This window comes from Pogonomyrmex barbatus, unplaced genomic scaffold, assembly GCF_055798465.1.
Source record: "Pogonomyrmex barbatus isolate J1 unplaced genomic scaffold, ASM5579846v1 scaffold5, whole genome shotgun sequence".
NCBI classification, from domain to species: domain Eukaryota; kingdom Metazoa; phylum Arthropoda; class Insecta; order Hymenoptera; family Formicidae; genus Pogonomyrmex; species Pogonomyrmex barbatus.
This window is the reverse complement of record NW_028297149.1, coordinates 8,946,343-8,967,170: the sequence shown is the minus strand read 5'-3', so window position 1 is coordinate 8,967,170 and position 20,828 is coordinate 8,946,343. Positions and strand designations below refer to the sequence as shown.

Below are 20,828 nucleotides of genomic sequence, written 5' to 3'. Positions count from 1 at the left end.
ATCTACAGGATGGTGAGAGCGATCGTACGCGCATTTTAACTGCAATTTATCCACTAGCGCCTCTATGAGCAAAATATGCACATTGAACTACGTAATCATGTCCACTTTCAATGGATAACATGTTATGTGCACAGTCTTTGGTTCTGTTCCATGCTATATTCATAAAGTGTTGCGTAACACTTTGTTATATACTTATTATATGCTTTAGATAATAAGAGGAAAATCGCACGAACGTAAATATATGCATATATAATACATGTGATTTATAGTTTCACGGGCTCAATTATAGACGGTTTGGTGGCGGTAGTGTACAATTTTTATCCCAAAAAAGGCCGGGATGGCCGCTCTCAGGTGTTTCTCTCTGGTGTTGGTAAGGAGCAGTAAGGAGAAGGAAATAAGAAAAACGGTAGGAATGCTAAACTCCAATTGTTTTCCGAAGCAATCTGCCGTGCGATTCAGGTGCGATTCCTTGTGAAAGGTTATCGATCTTGTTACTATAAGAGCTTGCTAAAATCTTGCTCTCTTATAAAAGCTTAATAGTAAGTAGTTAACCATTATTTATTACACAATTATTGTATGGCTTACCACAATTATGGTGTAGTGTATGGTGTTGTGTGGTGATTGTACCGTACATTATTCTTCGTTTGGCAATTCGTGTGTGTTACGCGATCCATATAAGTCATTGTGCAGTAAATAATTGACTAATTTAAACATTACAAAATTTCTATATATATTGTTTCATCATGTTCTAATTTCTTTTTTTTTTTTTTTTTTTTTTTTTTTATTGAGTCTTCAATATGGAAACGTGTGATAAAGCGAATAAAAAAAGTAAACGGAGCTTTTTAGACAGTTGGCTTACCGATGATCGCTTTAAGTCTTGGATACGTAAAGTACCGTCCGATGACAGTCTTTTTTATTGCGTTGTATGTAACAAAGATTTTTCGTGCAGTACGAATCTCGTAAGGCATACAGAATCTGCGAGTCATAAAAATAATTATAGAGAAAGTACATCATCATGTAATAACATCGATGTAAGTTCGAATCTAAATGTATCAAAAAAAGAGACATTTAAACGACAAGTAAGACAACAATGGCTTGACATTGAAGAACTTAAACCATGGTTGCGTGAAGCGCCACATAATGCAAATTTAGTTTTTTGCTGCATTTGTGAAAAATATATTGTTGCTCGTTTATCGAACATTTATCGACACGCAAATTCAGCAATGCATACAAATAAATGTAATATAGAAAGTATTGTTAATACATGTGATGTTAATGAAGATGATGAAACATTTTTGGCATTTGATGAGCGGAAAAAGTCAGCAGAGATTCGATATGCTGCATTGATTGCTGACAAAAGTATTTCCCTTGCCACTGCACAAATGATTCTTAATTTTTTTCAGGATGTAGGAAAAGATCCTAAGGTGTTACAAAGTATGAATATGGGTCGTACAAAATGTACGAAAATAATTTCGAATATTTTGTGCACTGTGGAGACTGATCGCGTTGTGGAAAATATTAAAAACACGAAATTTTCAGTCTGCATTGAAGAAACATCAGATACGTCGAACGAAAAATGGATGACATTTTTTGTTCGATATGTCAATTCTGAGACTTTAGATGTTCACTCGCAGTTAGTCAAATTAATTGATGTCGATGCAAAAGATTGTAGTGCGGAAAAGTTGTTTAATGCCTTTAAAATGGAAATGTGGAAGCTGCAAATTCCATTTTCAAATATTATTGCCTTGTCATGCGAGAATACGTCTGTAATGACAGGGAAACATTTATCATTAAAAAAAAAACTTGAAAAAATGTCTAAAAATTTATTGACGTTTCCATGTCCATGTCATTCTGTTGCATTGGCTGCACATGTTGCATGTTCTAAAATACCTGAATTTTGTGAGGAATTTTTAAAAAAAATTTTTAGTTATATCAATAGTAATCTAAAACGATCTTCCAATTTCCGCGAATTTTCCGAATGTTTTCAGGAATCGAGTCATAAAATTTTAAGATTATCCGATACGCGCTGGCTTTCTCGTCACTCATGTGTTGAAAAAGTTCTTTCTTCTTGGGATACTATAAAATATTTTTTAATTGACATGGTTGTAAGCGAAAAAAGTAAACTAGGAGAGTATCTATTGTCTATAATGCAAAACATAGACATGAAAGCGTATTTATTGTTCTTAAAACATATTTTAAATTTATTTAATATGTTTAATGCATTTTTTCAAACATTGGAAACAAAAGTACATTTATTGCATCCAAAATCTATGTATTTTTTATCTCAAATTTCTCAACATTTTTTAAAACCAGATTTTTTAAAAGATTTATTAACGATAAACTTTTCTGAAAATAAAAATCATAAATCTCTTGAAGACATTAATTTAGGATCAGAATGCGAAGAATATCTAAATAAAATAATAAGTAAAGAAAATATTGGTGCAATTACAAATATTCGAAACAATTGTTTACAATTTTTAATTACTGCTGCTGAGGAAATTCGCAAAAGGTTACCAATTGCAGACAAATTTTTATATAAATTGAAAGTATTTCAACCGCAAGCAACTTTATTTGATGTTGACAGAGAAACATCATTCAAAGATGTTTCTTTTATCAGCAAAACCATTGGTGGTTTTGATGAAGATAAATTAAAAAAAGAATGGTCGACATTACATTTAAATTTTAGTGTTACAGAAAAATTAAATTTGTCAAAATTAAATTTCGATGAAATGTGGAAGCAAATTTTGCAATGTCAGACTAATTTGGTTAAATATCCCAACTTAACATTGCTTTTGAATGCCATTAGATCCCTGCCAAATTCAATGCCAAATGCTGATTCTGAAAGAATTTTTTCATTTTTAACAGATATAAAAACAAAGAAACGAAATTTACTTTCGCCAAGTATTATTAATGCTACTTGCGTACTTAAATCAGCTTTGAGGACACGAGGGGAATCTATTTTAAACATGAAAATTGATGGAAAACATTTATCTTTAATGTCGTCAGATCAATTGTATGCTACTTCTTCCAACAAAAAAAAAGATAATCTAACATTATATGTTGCAGATAAAGATATTGCTGGTCCTTCTTCATCTAGCAATATGTCATAATGTCTGTAAGAGACACCATATCTGTGTTTCAAAATTTACGGTCAGCCCTGATAATATATAGTACACATTGTATGAACTATACATTTTTAGTACTGGCAGTGAATTTTGAAACATAGCTCATGTCTGTAAAAGACACCATGTCTGTAAACTTCTATATTAATTATACTGCAAACTTCGTTGAAAAATTAAAGCCGTGCAAACTTCGTTGAAAAATTAAATTGAAAAATTAAATTTTAAGAATAATTAAAAATTAAAAATTTTATGAGGAAATCATGGCTCGATGATACACACATCAATTAGAAACTTTATACATATGCTAGCTTTTCATTATATGTGTATGGTAAATACATTTCAATCACGTTATATATTTATAATACACGTGATTCATGAATACATCACATGTTATATTCATAATATTGTAAAATAGAAATAACCGTAAGCAGCCACAAGTAAGAAAGAAGTTTGGAAAAACAAACAGATAACCATAGGAAACTGTTGTGGTCGTACAGACTAAATGTCTCGGATACTTTTCGATTCTAGTTCAAGCCCGGGCGGTTTCATTAATATTTTTTCGAATTTCTTACAATATGCACGTATGTGCATATGTTCATACAACGGCTTTATTCTAGTTTTTGGCTATACACCAATATATATATATATATATATATATATATATATATATTTATTTATTTATTACAGACACACGCACACACACACACACACACACACACACACACACACACACACACAAAGCGCGCGCGCGCATGTATGTCTGTATGTATGTATGAATGTAGGACTTAACTTTGAAATATATATACATTTTATATCTTATTTTGTATATTTTTATTTGTGCTCGACATTATAATACTGTTTAATAAACATAATATTTTTATGCGGAGTGCGCTCTTGCCGCTGGAACTAGCGAACACGACTGTATATATGTATATGTATATATTATTGCTGTTCAAAATGTAATTCCATGTTTCAAATATATCAACACTTATATTTATCGTTTTCTTTTTACTATTCCCGTTTTCTTAGCTAAGAACATAGGAATAGAACAAATAAGAGAACAAAAAGTGAACGAATATCGACATATCCTACCAATGTTTACAATTACAAATTTTTGTTATATATATATATATATATGTGTGTGTATATAATGCATAGATACACAACATCCACATATGTTTATAAACACATAGCATGCATAGATATTGATGTGTATATTAAGAACTACATTTTAGGCAGGAACATCGTCATATGTAGTAATTAAGAATATTTAAATGATAATACTTTGATAATTTTTAATATTTAGGCATAACGTTATTGTCCTTTGCCATCCTGCTTCATATTGGCATGAATTGTAAACTGTCATGTGAAATAAGAAAGCTTCACAGAACTCAAATGTTTGAAAGCAGCGAGTAAGATAGAGTAATACAGCGGTATCGCACAAACGCTATATTCCATTTGTGGATTAAAAAATTCTATTCCTTATAAGAAGAGATGTGAACTCAGCTTTTTTCGGAATGCTATTTGACCAACTCGATACATAATATATTAAAATAAGTAATATTATATTAAAATAAGTTAAGAAATAAAATAAGTTATTTAAAACTGATATAATGGAATAAATTAAATAATCAAATCAAATAAAATCACAAATAATTAGCATTAACATTGATACATGTACATGTATGAATTTACAATAAAAAATTAAACCTGCGTGCGAAAAAGAGTAACTGTGGTGGTAACTGTTTTGGCGTTCGTTTTTCCTTTATTTATATTAAAATTCATAATTCTTTGCTGCGAGGAATAGAATTAATGTAAAGTTTGAATGCATTTTTGTCAAAATAATGTTAACCTTCATCAAAGTAATATTAATTATTCATTTTCTACTGCTGATTATATATTAACTTATAGAATAGAAATAGAAATAATGTTGTGATAAATAAAAATAAGATATAATAAACATTTGCAATGTAAATCAAAATTAGATTGGATAGAATAATCATTGGAGAAGAGTGGAGAAGAGTGACATGAAACTATTATATGATATCACGTATAACTTTTACATGTAATGTAATTAAATTAAAATAAATTATTATATAAGTGTATGCAGAAAAATTGTAATAATGTAATAAAGAAAAATATTATATGAAATAATTATAAAACTATTTTCATAATACAATTGCATGATATATATATATATATATATATATATATATATATATATATATTCCAAAATTGTCTTAGAAATGTAATAAAATCAATAACTGCAAAATTACATGATTATACAATCAACGCAGTCAACGTGTTAGTACTATAGAAAAGACAATTGATAATTAAATTGCTGAATAACAAAAAACAAATAAGTAGAAGTAGTCAATCCTATTTTTAGACATTTCTCTCTGCTATTACTTTCAATAATCTACTTTCAATAAATTGAAAATGTATATTAGATTACTTTAATTACTTTTTTATCGAAATTTTTAAATAAAATATAGTATTTTTGTTAACATTTAAAAGAATGAGAACAACTAATATTGAAAAATAATTGTAGAGATTATAATATTCTTAAAAATTTAATATAATTAAAATTACAAAAAAGCTTTTTAGCGAAAAAATAAATAATAATAAAATATAGCTCGTCACGTATAGATTTTCAGTATTGATTCAGTGAATATCAGAATGCAGTCTTAGTTAACATATAGAATATAAACAAAGAAAACATTTCACAATGCGTTCCTCTATAAATTACATATTTTTTACTTTACAATAACATTCCATAATTATTCATTTAAGAAAAGAATAAAAGAAATCCTTGTACATGTAGAGGCAATTGTTAATAAAAGAATGATTTTTAAAAATTATCAGAATATTATAATATAAATTGTAATTTAAGGATAAGGTAAAGGTTAGTATTACATAAAATGTAAGAAATATTGATAATTGATTAATTAACTTTTTGTTGAATTAATTTATTTTGGGGTTTCTAATTTTTATTTCTACTGAAATATTTGTAATATTAAAAAATTAATATCAATTATAAAATCAATTATCTTACATAGAAAAATGTACAGATCTAATCAATAGTAACAAAATTTTATTTTTTAACAATTTGTAAATCATTTGTGATTTTTATATACATAAATATAAAAATGTTTCATGGTATGTTACATAGTGATGCAAATGAGTTTTATTTTGCCGCAGGAACTACTAAATTTGATTTGTTTTTATGTGAAAAATTAATTAGAGTTTTGAATTAAAATCTTTAAATGTAATTGTATATTCAATGATTACATTTCCTTAATTTGAGCTTATTTCGTAATATGTTAAAAGAAAACGATAGATACAAAGCAGATGAAAAGTGTAATATTAAATTAAAAATAATTAGAATTATTTATACTATTTTACTATTAAGTATTACGCTGCTTGCTTCTAGTTTCAATCACTAAGGGCCTAGTGCTGTAAAGATCACCCAATATGACTTGTTTCTTGATTATTTTCAATGTTTCCTGTCCTTTTTCATAATACTGTTTAATCTTGTCCTTATCTTGTAACGTTTTATTTTCTTTAAATTCATGTCGTATTTTTCGCAGAGCATACATTCTGAAAAGAAAACAGAGATTAATCTCTACATAAATATCACCATATAAAAAAATGCATGAATTAAAGAAAAACTCAGATCATAATTATTTACAAAATAAAAAAAATTGCATACTGTGTTAATTTGGATGTATAAAGAAAAAAGTTGCAGAGGAGTTGCAGAAATATTTAAAGAATATTTCTTTTTAGAATAAAATTTAGAGCAAAATATCTTTAAGATAGAAATATCTTTAAGAATAAATATATATACAAAAGAAAAAAAAGGATGATTTATTCCTAGATGTTTGATATAAAAGTCGCTTAGTAACTATGTTACCTGTAATTATACGAATTCCACTTTTTGCTTTCTCGGATCAAATTCCGGTAAAGGCTCAGGATCGCGTCTCGACAGAGAGCCATTATTTACAAAAATTCGGCGCAACCTAAACGGAGCTACATCCGACGATTTTATCGTGACTGGTTGTGGCACATGGTTATGTTCACATGTATCGTGGGTAGTTGCATTTGATGGCGCTTTACTGCGCTTTGACGTATATGAATAATCTGTGCAAGCGACGATTTTTCGTAATATCGCTGGTAGACTTTGATTATCACTATAAATATTGAATGTGAAATAACGTCATTTATAATAAATTGTACTCGATGCTAGTCATGTAGGTACTCGTATGTAAAATTCATATTTTATTGCATAACCTCCGCATATATTTTTGCATAATTTCTCGGTAGATTTATTAATAATTTTAATTTGTTACTGCAACTTTATAGTTTGATTTTTTTTTTATTATTAGATCTATTCTTATGAACTTGCGTCATTTATCCTTCCTCTTTTTCTCTCTAACATAGAGAGAAAACGATATAGGAGAAAAAAAGAGGTAAGATAAGGTGAATGATGTAAGTTCAGCTTAAAAGAACAAGCCTGTCATGTTTTAAAATAATTTTTATTTATATAACATGAATAAATATATCCATTTATATATGTATATTTATACATATTATTTTATATATTATACAGTATATTATACATATATAATATTATCTCTTGTCCATATATGTACAAGAAATAAAGATTTATTTTTTACAGTTTGCAAAATGTACTCACTTGAAGATTTATGTTGAAAAGATTTTGAGACTAATGTAAGTCTCTTGTTATAATTAAGAAGAATTTAATTAAGATTTAACAATGTGGTATGTAATGTTTGAGCATATTTTATTTAACTTTAATCTTGCTGTTCTGTTTAAATTTAATTTAAGATTATATCATTTAGATCAGAAAGCTCTAAAAAATAAAAATAAATGTATTGTTTTACAGAAAAGAGATCTTACATTAATCGACAAAGCTATCAAATGCTAAGAAAAAATATTTGTAATTAAAATAATTAGTGAAATATATTTTTTAAGTCAAGTAGATTCAAACAGAATAGCGGGATTAAAAAAATTGACTGATATGAATTATGCTCAAAGTAGATTTTTTACAGGTATATTACATGCCACTTCTGCAAGGAAACATTGAGAAATAGTGTTAAAATTATTTATAGGACAATCTCAGTGGCTGCTAATGCTAATAAAAGCAACGAGCTAGTGCTCTTAGGTCAGAAATATGGAACAGATGATTGGACGAATGTTACTCCAAATATCATTGCTAAATTGGGAAGAAATCTGCATGTTCAACAATACCATCCACTCTCGCATTTAAGACAGCGCATTATGAATTACTTTTATGGGCAGTTTCGCAATAAAAGTGGGACTCCATCGTTCAGTATTTATGATAATATAAGTCCCATAGTTACGGTTGAGCAAAATTTCGATTCTCTTCTTGTACCAAAGGATCATCCAAGTAGAAAAAAGACTGATTGTTACTTCATAAATCAAGATACATTACTGAGAGCGCATACCACTGCCCATCAGGCAGAACTGATTGCAATGGGATTGAATAATTTTCTCGTTATTGGTGATGTGTACCGACGTGATGAAATTGATAGCACGCACTATCCGATTTTTCACCAGATTGACGCAGTCAGACTGCGTACGTCACAAGAGATATTTCGTGACGTAAAGGATTCCGAAAATCTGAAATTGTTTGAACACAGGGGGATGGAAAGTGTCGAGAAACAGGCTTGTCACAGTTTAGAAGCGGTGAAAATAATGGAACAAGAAATGAAAAATACTCTAACTAATCTAACGAAAACTTTATTTGGAAAAGGTATTTGGCTTTTATTATTTCTTTAGTGAGAATAAGTATCTCATTTTCAAATGAGACTAATTCATCACAGTTTTTTAAATGACTTGAAATTAATTTGAAGATACTTGTTCCTAAACAGATGTGCAGTGCCGATGGGTTGATCAATATTTCCCATTTACCCATCCATCATGGGAGCTAGAAATATTGTATAATGACAATTGGCTTGAAATATTGGGCTGTGGTATTATGCGTCAGGAAATTCTTCACAGAGCCGGTGCTGTAGATCAAATTGGATGGGCATTTGGTCTTGGCTTGGAACGTTTGGCTATGCGTATATATAATATTCCAGATATAAGATTATTTTGGAGCAATGACGCTGGTTTTCTAAATCAGTTCAAAGTGGACAATCCTAATGCACATATACAATATAAGGTAAGATAAATAATTATTTCAAATATTATATATTTAATTATCTGCATATTTTTGTATATTTTGTTGCTTAATTATAATTTATATGGAATTTACATAGAGAGATGATGAATGTAACTTTTCAGCCTGTTAGTATATATCCTCCTTGTACAAACGACATAAGTTTTTGGTTGCCTGGAGAAGAAAGTTATTCTTCTCATGATTTTTATGATATAGTTAGAGAAATAGGTGGTGATATCGTTGAACAGATCTTGCTGAAGGATAAATTCATACATCCAAAGACTAAGAAAACATCTCATTGCTATAGCATAGTGTATAGACACATGGAACGTACTTTGACTCAGGGTGAAGTCAATAAAATTCATGAACAAGTTGAAAAAGCAGCAGTTGCTAAACTTAATGTAATTATTAGATAAAATTAATAAAATGTTTCTTTAACAATAAATAGGTTTCTTTAACAAAAATTTTTATATAGAAGCTAAATCCTATAATTTATCTTAATAAACTGTAAATATGGATATTATAAACAAACAATACAAATATCACAGAAAAAGGAATATATTATTTTATTTGCGAATAAATTAATGATAAACACATTACATAGCAAATAATAGTCCTCTAGAAACAGCTATATTATTTGTGGTATACTTTACATTACATGAGATAACAATAACGATTACATTAGTTATGTTCTGCATACTTGTAATATATACATGAATATAAAACATTATGTAATTTAATAATTATTTATATGCTAAGAATATAAATGATAACAAAAAGATATGCCCTTTGTATAGAAATTTTTTTGAGGAATAAATTAAAGAAAAACGAATAGTTCGAATAGTTTTGGGAAAAATAAAGCTTCTTACGTAATAACATCAGTGCAAAAAAATGATTAGATTTAGTTCGCAAGAATCACAGTTTGATTTCTGCTACTCAAATTCTAGCCCTTAATCGTATTAATTCTAGCAATTTTTAAGTGAAATGCATTTAGTTATTATCATATAAATTAAGATTATTGGTATTAATCTATGCGGATACTTGAAGATTTAGAATAGATATATGAGAAATACTGTTGTGCTTGATTAGAGAAACATATCTAATGAATGTTTAAAAAAATGAACGACACATAGAATAGAATATAAATGCTGCAATGTGTGCACAAACGCACTGAAATGGAAGATGTGACCTTTGGCAATACATTCGAAAATAAATTAATATACAAACAAAAAATATTTTAAGAAAATCAGGTATAAAAAAAGGTCATGTATTTAATCTAAAGCAAAGATGCGTAATAGATAAGCTTGCAGGAAGAATTAACATTACGGAGAGTAGTAAAATCAATTTCGCTTGATAATAAGTTCAATCCAATCCATATTTTCTTCAAGTCAGTATGCAGATACAAATATAATACAAGAAATTTGGAAATTTTATCGGTTTTTATTTATTGATAATATAGGGATTTTCTGTTACATTAGTCTCTTAGAACCAATGTTGTAAAAGTTGATTGTTACAAAAATAGTTGGTTGCTATAAAATGGTGCGTATAGTTTTTCTTATTAAAAAATTAACTAAGTAATTATTTGGATTGGATTAAAGGCATTATAGAACGAAAGAAAATTTTTATACATCTCTTCTTTGTTTTATAAGCTATGATGTTTGATGCATCCTCCTTTGTCATCCAGATGCAAAGTTATCAATTTTCGCATAAGATTTTAGGATAATTTCGTGTAACTAGGAGGCGAAAATTTCTTCCTCAAAAACTTCAAAATGTACAGCGGCATACATGAGACTAACGTTATCACCAATACTTTCCATAAGAAGTCCGTTGTTTTAATAAATTCAGCATCTATATTGAAAAAGATTATATATAATGACATGAATTTATATTTAATTAACTTGTTAAATATTATATTATATACTTACCGAAGTAATCCTTCAAGACGACTAACGATAATAAATAGAGCGCCAAAGAGAAGATTTCAGCAAGCATCATTATATGATGCCAAGTTCTAATGGTTAAAGCAACCATTATTAATTCTGTCAAAACTAGCGCTGAAAAACTTATAGCTACTATGTGAATGAACTCATCTTCGAACATTATAAGTGCACCATACATGATTACTCCTCCTAGAATATCACAAAAAATATCACAAAAAAACAATTGTTTTTCTTTCTTGCATTTATATGTAGCTACATTTAATTGAAAATTTGTACATACCTTGATATATACTTATCAAAACCCACATAAAAAAAGTTTTATATGACAACGAACGACCTTTACTAAGCTCTTTATAAAGTTCTGGATAAGTAAGCGCTATTTTTCCTGATACATCTTTGTCTAATACCAACGAAAAGACGGGAAACATTGTGTATATTGTGGCATATCTAAAAGTTTTCATATAAGTAATAAAGTTTAGTTTTAGTATATTGAGATATGTAAGTTTTCTTACGAGGATTACTATAAGGACTTACACAGTAAGCATTCAATTTAATTTTTAACGTAGTATACTTGTATTACTTACCCTACCATAAGAAAACCTTGATATAAAGCAACCGAAGACAAATAAAAGACTGCAGAAAATACAGCCTGCATAGTTGAGATTATCAGACCACGATGTATAACAAACTGACTTAACGCAGCTGATCGTTTATAACTTCTTCTGCCATGAACTAATAATAAATTAGCAAGATGACTAAATTGAGAAATTGAAAAATCAGCAGCTAATGATGCTTGTCTTCCTTCAAGACCCTCAAGACCAATCCCTGTAAAAAAAAATGCACTGTAATAATATCTAGAGGAATATATAATAACTGGAATATCTAAATGATTAAACACATACCAGCATCCGCAGCTTGTATCATGGAGACATCGTTACCACCATCGCCGACAGCTGCCGTTCTTTTGCCAGTGTGTCTTTGTATGAGACTGACAACTTCAGCTTTCTGCGTGGGAGAGCATCGGCAACAAACGACGGCGGGCGAACCGCAAGCGAGTTCCAGAAATTCCTGCTCGTAATATTGTAAGCATACTTCCAGAGAATCGCCGCTGATAACTAAGGCACAATCTTGCTTCTTACGAAACGTATTCAGTTCTAGGTGAGCGTCAGTACGCGTTACGACAGATTTGAAGACATGCAGGCCTTGAGTGCGCGAGACGAGCCGCGAAGATTTTGCTATACACGTTGCGGTCTCTAATTTATCACCAGTCAGCATCCATATCTTGATTCCGGCGTTCCTCAAGAGTTCCAGTGTAGGCCTCACTCTGTCTTGCAATCTGTCCTCGACACCGGTCACGCATAATAATTCCATTTCTCTCTCGAGACTTTCCACGACTGCAGCAACCCTCGATACACGATCGCTAACGCTCATTCGCGCCGCGTTGTATCTAAAACATTAATATAATTTAGTTAGATATTTTATTATTCAAATAGTTGCAATATTTTTAATAATGTTACCTTGCTTCAAAATCGAGGTACTGATCTTCGGTCAGATTTTTCTTTGCTACAACCAACGTTCTGAGACCTTCACGTGCCATGTTTTCGCACACTTCTTCCAACCAATCATTATATTGTACAATGCCAGACATTACAACATCAGCACCTTTCAAATAAAATATGATCTCAGAACTGGACTCTTCTCTTACGATTATTCCCATTCGCTTGGTCTCTGATGTAAAAGGGAATATTTGCAGTATAGTGTAATTTAATATTTGACCATTCAGAGTCTTCAATTGCATCGAGTTTAGGTCCCGTTTGATCAGAGCCAATCCCATCTCCTCCGTCCATTTCACCAAGGCTACTTCATCTGGACTCGAAGCTTGATAATTACGTTTCTGTTCCGGCAAATAGTAATGTTGATCCGCTTCCGTTTGACTGAAATATTAAAATTTTAATTAAGGATTTTCCCGACTTTTCTCGATTTTTGTAATTGATTAACGACAAGTTACCTTTGGATAGAACCTGTATCTCCAGTTTCCACTGTCTGCACGCTTACAGAATCTAAATTCGAGGATTTATTTACCTCGTCATATACCGGAGTTACATTGTGGCACAGAGCAAGAGCGTGCACAGCATCATAAATTCGGGTATTCTCGGATCTTCGCACTTTCCCGCTGTGTACAGACAGCGCTGGTTTCACCGGCGAGTTCTCCATATCAATCGGATAATAAGTCTTTAATACTGATGTCACTTCGTCGAACGTCTCTTGACCGTAAGATATAGTGCCCAAATGTAACTTCTTAAACACCATTTTATTCTGTGTCAACGTTCCGGTCTTATCGCTTAACAAATATGATATACGTCCAAGTTCTTCCGGAATGGTAGTTGTTCTCACAACTGTACCGGCAATATCCTTATCTCGTTGAATGCACCACGCATAAAACGCTTTGCCCATATCCAGATTTACTCTCAAACTGATCGGTATGATGTAGGAAAACAACAGAACAAAGCGGAACATGTAACGATACCATGGCCCGTTAAATCCTTTCAAGCACATCATTACAAGCGCAAGTCCTATTACTGCACAAAATAGTACCTATCGAAATACAATTAGGATGTACAAACATTCATACATATGCCGTATGTCAATAATACCGTATGTCAATAATATCGTATGTCACACAATTTTTCATGCATAATACCTTAGTTAATTGATTAATTTCTTGATCAAGTAAACCAACTTTCGATCTGATTTCTGAATGATTCATTAATGATCGCGTTTCCTGACCAGTATAAACGACGATACCAAGGGCGGAACCAGATGCCACAGCTGTGTTCGCCCATAACGTATTGTCTACACCTAAGCTTTCTTCACTGCTGTATCCGTCATACTGAAAATAAAGAATAATTACATGAGAGAAGAGTAAAAGAGAAACTTTTTAGGATAAGATGAGAAAATTAAATCTCTCACCCTTGAAAAAGTGCCGATGAAACTATGTATATCTTTCTGAGGTTTCTCAACATATAAACTGGCTTTAATATCAAACAACTGAGAATTGCTTTCCAATTTTTGCGTTGCAGGCACTGCTAATCTTAATTTCCAATCCGTTTCCCCATCCAACTGATCGGTCCGTACGAAACAGGCGCCAGATTTCTCGGTTGTGCGTAATAATACTAAATCGGCCGGTACTCTTTGACCCTTCTCTACTATAACCTAATTATCAAAGAAAAATACAAATTGTCACGTTATATAAAATATTATCATATAAGATAATAGAAAGTCAAAATGAAAAATAATCGCTCAGAGATATTGTGATAAACCTTACCAAGTCACCCACACGTAATTTGGAACTTGGTACTAATTCCGGGGTATCAAAACCTTTCACTAGTCTATAATATTTTTGTGCATTGACTTCTTTATCTCTTTTGTATCTTCTAAAATCATCGATAGCTTCGCGGAAAATTGTCACAGTTAAAACAAAGCACAGTGGACCCCAGTATGTGTACAAGTATCCTATTCTTATGTCTGGTATAAATTGCGATATAGCCATAAGCAGAAAGTATAAATTCAAGAAGAATTTGAATTGCTGAAAGAGCACCTGTGGACGTAATCAGTAAGCGTTATCAATCGTTACTATTTCAGGTAGTTTAAAAGAATATTGAGATTATATCTGTAATTAGAAGAGCGTACCAAAGGCAAGAAAGTAACAACGTTGTATTTTTGATTTCTTATAACATTAGTGGGAAACTTTTCATGCATAGGTTGCCCAATATGAATAACTCTGGCTCTCAATTCCCGTTCTCTGCAGCATCTCCTCCACATCCAAGTACAACATCTGTAATCGCAAGAGATAATTCTGACTTAACAAAACTATAAATATAAAATTGAAACAGAATGAGAAATTGAAATTTTTCTATTGTTTGTCTATAAATATTGTCTATGAAATATAATATATTAAGTCAATTTATTGATACAACACTGTACAATTAATGATCATGATGATCCACATTAAAGTCTGTTCTTTATAGCTAAGCTAATATACATTTATAATTAAAAGCAAAATAGATGTGTTGAAATGTTGATAAAAGTGAGGAAGAAAATTTTAATACGATGCAATACAGTGATAAAGCACTCTATTTTTTATAGTTAAACTATTATACATATTAAGAAACAAAGTAGATATGTTTAAATTAATATGTTTGAAGTTTGATAAAAACGAAAAAGAAAATTTTGGCAATTATTTTTGCAATTCAGTGTAGCGATAAGAAACAGAAAAAATTTAGATATAAACAACTGCACAGCCATTGTCAACGCCTCAATCGGATCGACCTGCATTCGCGCGCAGGCATCCATTGTTAGACAGTTTTTTCAAACAGCTGATCGGAAATTTATTGTCGCGAGAGAATTATCAAAGGTTACAAATTGAGCATCTCGACATCGAAAATAAGTTGGAATATAAGACGGAATATATGTCACCTCGACCAGGAGCTGTCATTCCGCGGTTTGGAAATCAGTGGGATGTCCTCTTTGGACATCCTTATAACGTTGCTCTGCGTTTCCATTTTTTTAACACTATTTCCTCATTAAACGGAGTCCCGAAGACTCTTTCACTCGCGCAAGCACTCCGTATTTTTCGTCGCGTTTCGCGAAAACACGTTGTCCAATAAGCGTATTATCAATCTTTAATCATCGAGGGATCAACAGTATTATGACATCACGTCGCGGCCATGAGATGCAGGATTTTCGCGAGATGCGCCCGTGGCGAAAAACGAACGTTCGATTGGCGCGGATTTAAACTGAGTCGACGTTGCGATTGGCCGCATTCAATCGGTATAACAGTGCCAAGCCAATTATCTGTCGTAAACTTTTCTAAATGTCACAAGCTGTTTCCCCGGCACATATTTGAAACAATTTGAAACATATTATATATTATACATTACATTGTAAATCTTTTTTAGATGTTTTCTCGTTTTTTGTTCTCCAAAATAAATTAATCTCGAAGAAACTCTCATTAAAAATTAAATTTCAATAAACATATATATATATATTACTATCAGATTCATTGAGTACGTAATATTTGTAACCCGATTAAAAAAATTATTATAATCTTTGAGGATATAAAGAGGCAAATGTAATATTGATCTATTAAAAAAAAGGATAAACTTTACATTTTTTAATTTTTGTATGTTTTATATATTTTTTTAATAGATTAAGAATCACAAAATACACGTGTTTATTTTTATTTATCAACTGTAAATTAACTGTAAATTTTTAATTATTATAATAAACTTAACTCAATTTAATCTTAAACTTTAATAATCTTAATCATATTAAATTGAATTGTCAAAATATACTGTTATATCTGCGAAGTCACACGCCACATATGAGATGAGATTGAGATGATAATCAACGTATTATCGAAAAAGGATAACAATCAGTTTGAGTATTGATTAAGATCTTAAGACCTTAAGACCTTAAGATCTTAAGAATAAATAATCGTAGCTCAAAATAATAAATAATAATTATTGCCTTAATTAAATTTGTGAAAAGTAAAATTAATTTTTTATACGTTTAGCGATATTAAGGAACGATATTGCTTGCTACAATTGGATGCTACATGCAGTAAAAAATATATATATATATATATATATATATATATATATATATATATATATAAACATCAACGAAATCAAAATTATATATTCTTGGAAGATATTTGTTTCTCTTATTTATATGCATATATAATTAAGATATTTTTATTTGTCGAAAATCAATTACGTTATATCCAATGAATAAATGAAAATGTCGCAAGTAATAAGAGGTCAAACAGAGTCGAACACTATTTCGAGCGCGTAACGCATAGCTTTCGATCGATTACATTAGCATCGTGCAAGATTGAGAATCGCGCCGATTTTTATAGTAAAAGTCTAATGATTTTACAAATGTATAAGATAAAAGTACCAATATTGAGATATTTAAAACTACGTACAAAAAATTTTTTCATTAAAAATTAAGGAATTCATTAATTTAAAAGACATATATTAAACAGACAGTAAAAATAGACATTGAACCAATAAATATTAAATATATAAAAAATTTAAAAAAAAATTTTTTTTTACTTTATTAACATTGAAAAATTGTTTTTAAATGTTAAATCTTATTAAAATGTGAGTCAATAAAATGATTCAATATAAACCATTCAACATAATCAATAGACATATTTTTTAAGTATAGATTAATATTAAAGTTTGATTAAAAATCATGTAAAAGAGTGAAATGTTTTTTTTTAGTCTTAAAAATTAATCTTAAAAATTTATACATACATATATATAAGCCCATAATATTTATACTTGTAATTATGATTCATACTTTGTAATATTAAAATATGATCTTCACCTAAATCTAAAGAAAAATATTATTTATTTCTTTAAATATTTAATATGCTAATATAATTTTTATCTGATAATATTATCCATATTTTGCAAACAAAATTTCATTTTCGCGTTAAATTAAAATTCTAAATTTGTATATAATAAAATTCTAAATTTGTAATACAATAAATACATTACTAATTATTCAGTTGTTGGAACTCATTTAATATTATTTAATAGTATTTTAATATTTTAATATTATTTTTACCTTATATATTTTCAATAATATTTTTATCTTATATATTTTCAAATCAAATTTTAACTGGAGCAGTAATTCTTTTTGTATTCCCTTTTTCTTTTCTTTTTTTTTTTTTTTTGGAAAAATTTGTATCTCTTTTCTCAGAGATCCGCGGTAATGCAACGAGTCTCACATGTCGGAGACGTTAGAAATAAATTACGAGGTACGTAATCGATAAACGATGAGAGAAACAGATACTCAGCATAGTTCACTGATTGTGCAGCGTACGTAGTTTACACTTTGCGTTTCATGTTACACCATTTATCGCGAATTAAATTTTTACGTGTGCATATTTTGTTCCTTCTCGCTTTGCGTCTTATTCTTATATTTCCACATACGTATTCGGACTCGATAAAAGCAGGAGGAGATACTTTTATCGCGGAGATAAAAGTAAAGGCTCAACAAACTGCGCGCCCACGTTCTTCTTAAATAGAACGATATTAATTAATCAATTGTTGAGCTGAACTTTTCTATCGTAACAATTTTTCTTGCAATAATAGCAGAACATCTGTTACCACTTGAAATATATAATAAAGAATATTACCGTCTTGACCATATGCAGATTTTCCGTCTCATTTTGATATCTCGCGATTGTCTTGTTTACCGTTATGTCTTGTATATTTTCACAATTTTTCTCACTATGGCACTCTTGATAATATCGGCAAATATTATTTCTTTTTATCGATTTTTCTATCGTAAGACTGTTTCAATATTCTTTGCATACGTAATGCTATGCATACACACACGGCGTTTTATTTACGTGACGTTATTTTAACACGTTGTCGATAATCTAATGAAGACTTGTTAGGACAATTACACTTAACGAATGAATGTAGCGTCGAAAATAATGCAGCTTCTATTATATTCCCATTAAATTTCGATAAGGCTGGTTCTATAGCAATATATGGGGAGGATATTGGTCTCTAATAGCAAATTGATGGTTATATCGATTAGAAATCTTCGAACGTTGGACAAGTAAACACGATCACCGTTGGCGCACTAATAGTATATTGTGACAAGTAACCTAAGTTCCACGTAAACATTGCGCTATATTCAGCTGTACAAGGTTGTTTTAAATTTCGTGAATATATTCCGGTCGCGAGTTTTTTCTAAATGACATTGATTTCTCACAATGATTTCTATGCAATTAAATATTTAATTCTAAACGTTAAAGTATGCATGCGCATAGATTAAAATTTAACCCAAATTAAACGATACGATACAAATACTTCGTGATGCATTCGCATTCGTAAAGCTCTTGCGAGAGATCTTTCACCGTCGATTTAAAAATTAAATAAAAAAAGATTATTGCGTATGATAAATTGTCAAGACATAATTTAAACTAATAGATAAATAAAAAAATATCTGCGCGGTACATTTAATGTTTAAAATTTAACAATCGTGCGAATAAAATAAATTTTCAAAATTCAGAACTATGGAAGATAAAAGTTTATATACGTAACAATTAGTATAAAAAACAGTATAATAAACAAATTGTCACAATTACTAAATTTTCAAAACAATATAAATAAATAGTGGATAAATAAATAAAAAGATATTGTATTGCTCGCGCGATACATTTAACCGTATCAGACTTATTAAATAACAACATTGTGCGAAAAAATTTTTCAAAATTCGGAGCTACCGAAAATAGAAATTTATATATGTATAAACAATTAGTGTAAAAATAGTATAAACAAGAATGATAAATTTAAAAAATTATAAATTTTCAAAATAAATAAATTAATAGCGGATAAATAAAAAGATATCCGCGCTGAGTGCGCGATACATTTAACGTAGAATATTTGTTAAACAACTATGCAAATAAAAAATTGCAAATTCGAAGTTATCGGAAGAAATTTATAGGTGTGTATAGGTAATTTTTCAAGGTTGTTTTAGCAATCTATCTGATAAAAGGAGCGATAAGAGGAATGACAAGCGATCGCAAGTTTGCGACGTGAGAGGTATAGTCTCGATGCGTTCCGAAACACTCTGTAGACTCACCCGCAGAGGCAGCTCTTCAGGTACTTGGAGCAATTGGCGATGCGCCGTCGCCTCGACGTCAGCTGTCTGATGCTGTCCTCGGACGGCTGCAGCAGGTAGTCGGTCTCGTCGTCATCCATTTCAAAGTCCCGCTCGTCGGAGCTCAGCCGCAACGGCATCTCCTCCAGCCTCATGGCGGAGGCGTCGAGGCGGCGGCGCGCTCTTTCGTTCCCCGTTTTTTTTTTTTTTTTTTTTTCCCTTTTGTACTTTCTATTCTTTCCCTTTCCCTTCCCCGTGCGTCGCAGTTGCGGCTGGCAGTCCAGCCCTCGTCGGCACGCACTCTCGCGATGCCGAGAGACGCGAAACGCGCGGTTAACTGATGACGACACAGTCCGATAATCGTCGCCGTCTCGCGCGACCGATCGCCGCGGCGCGACGTCCGCGGTGCATAATCTTATCGCGACCGATCTCGCTCACAATCTCAGGAAGAGGGTTATCCGACGTGCGGCGTCGTCCACCGTCTGAACGTTCCGGTCCGGGCTGACACGGCGGCTCCGTGGTCGAGCGCAACGACGCAGCGACGGCAACGGCGACGGCGTGGCGAGACTTGTCTCGCTTGTTTACGTATCACACGCACGCGCGCGCGAACGCACGCACGTATGTACAGGCTGCAGCCGGACCTGCGTGTGCATCATGGCGATTTCGTAAGATACACGAATGGAAAACGTAAACGTTCGCGAACGTCAGTCGTTCTTGAGACGTTCGACGCGCTCTTGCGCGCGTAAACAATAGATAAGAATAGAACGATGTGTGCTGTTTTGTTATCACGTTTGCGCGAGAAACTATCTCTCCCGGTACCTTGCCCTCGCATGCCGCCATCTTGCCATCGTCCGGTTGGTCACGTGCTCG

At 31.1% G+C, this 20,828-nt stretch overlaps 3 protein-coding genes across 6 annotated transcripts; 1 reads left to right on the top strand and 2 right to left on the bottom strand.

The window, feature by feature from the left end:
* Positions 1–137: 137 nt before the first annotated feature.
* Positions 138–9,772, top strand: PheRS-m (Phenylalanyl-tRNA synthetase, mitochondrial). Of its 3 annotated transcripts, none has more exons than XM_089081594.1 (5): positions 138–459; positions 7,801–7,904; positions 8,195–8,919; positions 9,038–9,330; positions 9,453–9,772. In XM_089081594.1, exons 2-5 carry the CDS (start codon positions 7,900–7,902, stop codon positions 9,741–9,743), a joined length of 1,314 nt encoding a protein of 437 aa, XP_088937720.1. In that variant the 5' UTR covers positions 138–459; positions 7,801–7,899; the 3' UTR covers positions 9,744–9,772. The 3 variants fall into 3 exon arrangements, with proteins under 3 accessions (XP_088937720.1, XP_025074138.2, XP_088937719.1); XM_025218353.2 differs by lacking the exon at positions 138–459 and adding an exon at positions 7,232–7,372; XM_089081593.1 differs by lacking the exon at positions 138–459 and adding an exon at positions 7,247–7,382.
* Positions 6,197–7,176, bottom strand: bcn92 (LYR motif-containing protein bcn92). The gene is made up of 2 exons (XM_011639155.3): positions 7,036–7,176; positions 6,197–6,722 (listed from the first exon to the last, which is right to left on the bottom strand). Exons 1-2 carry the CDS (start codon positions 7,116–7,118, stop codon positions 6,530–6,532), a joined length of 276 nt encoding a protein of 91 aa, XP_011637457.2. The 5' UTR covers positions 7,119–7,176; the 3' UTR covers positions 6,197–6,529.
* Positions 9,773–9,867: 95 nt separating the features above from the next.
* On the bottom strand, positions 9,868–20,768 carry LOC105427435 (putative phospholipid-transporting ATPase IIB). 2 transcript variants are annotated; one of them, XM_011639148.3, is made up of 12 exons: positions 19,941–20,768; positions 14,958–15,102; positions 14,593–14,865; positions 14,238–14,480; positions 13,969–14,157; positions 13,276–13,862; positions 12,785–13,201; positions 12,170–12,714; positions 11,852–12,092; positions 11,548–11,714; positions 11,253–11,456; positions 9,868–11,175 (listed from the first exon to the last, which is right to left on the bottom strand). In XM_011639148.3, the coding sequence occupies exons 1-12, from the start codon at positions 20,111–20,113 to the stop codon at positions 11,042–11,044; spliced, it is 3,318 nt and encodes a 1,105-aa protein (XP_011637450.2). In that variant the 5' UTR covers positions 20,114–20,768; the 3' UTR covers positions 9,868–11,041. The 2 variants fall into 2 exon arrangements, with proteins under 2 accessions (XP_011637450.2, XP_011637451.2); XM_011639149.2 differs by lacking the exon at positions 19,941–20,768 and adding an exon at positions 15,744–15,999.
* Positions 20,769–20,828: the final 60 nt, after the last annotated feature.

Bases quoted from the DNA above. Each gene is read 5' to 3' on its own strand.
- PheRS-m (XM_089081594.1), top strand. The intron at 8,920-9,037 runs GTATTTGGCTTT...GTTCCTAAACAG, and splicing joins GAAAACTTTATTTGGAAAAG to ATGTGCAGTGCCGATGGGTT. The intron at 9,331-9,452 runs GTAAGATAAATA...GTAACTTTTCAG, and splicing joins ATGCACATATACAATATAAG to CCTGTTAGTATATATCCTCC.
- bcn92 (XM_011639155.3), bottom strand. From the start codon at position 7,118: ATGGCTCTCTGTCGAGACGCGATCCTGAGCCTTTACCGGAATTTGATC. The intron at 6,723-7,035 runs GTAACATAGTTA...TTTTCTTTTCAG, and splicing joins TGGAATTCGTATAATTACAG to AATGTATGCTCTGCGAAAAA.
- LOC105427435 (XM_011639148.3), bottom strand. From the start codon at position 20,113: ATGAGGCTGGAGGAGATGCCGTTGCGGCTGAGCTCCGACGAGCGGGAC. The intron at 14,866-14,957 runs GTACGCTCTTCT...TTACGTCCACAG, and splicing joins TTGTTACTTTCTTGCCTTTG to GTGCTCTTTCAGCAATTCAA. The intron at 14,481-14,592 runs GTAAGGTTTATC...TTTGATAATTAG, and splicing joins AATTACGTGTGGGTGACTTG to GTTATAGTAGAGAAGGGTCA.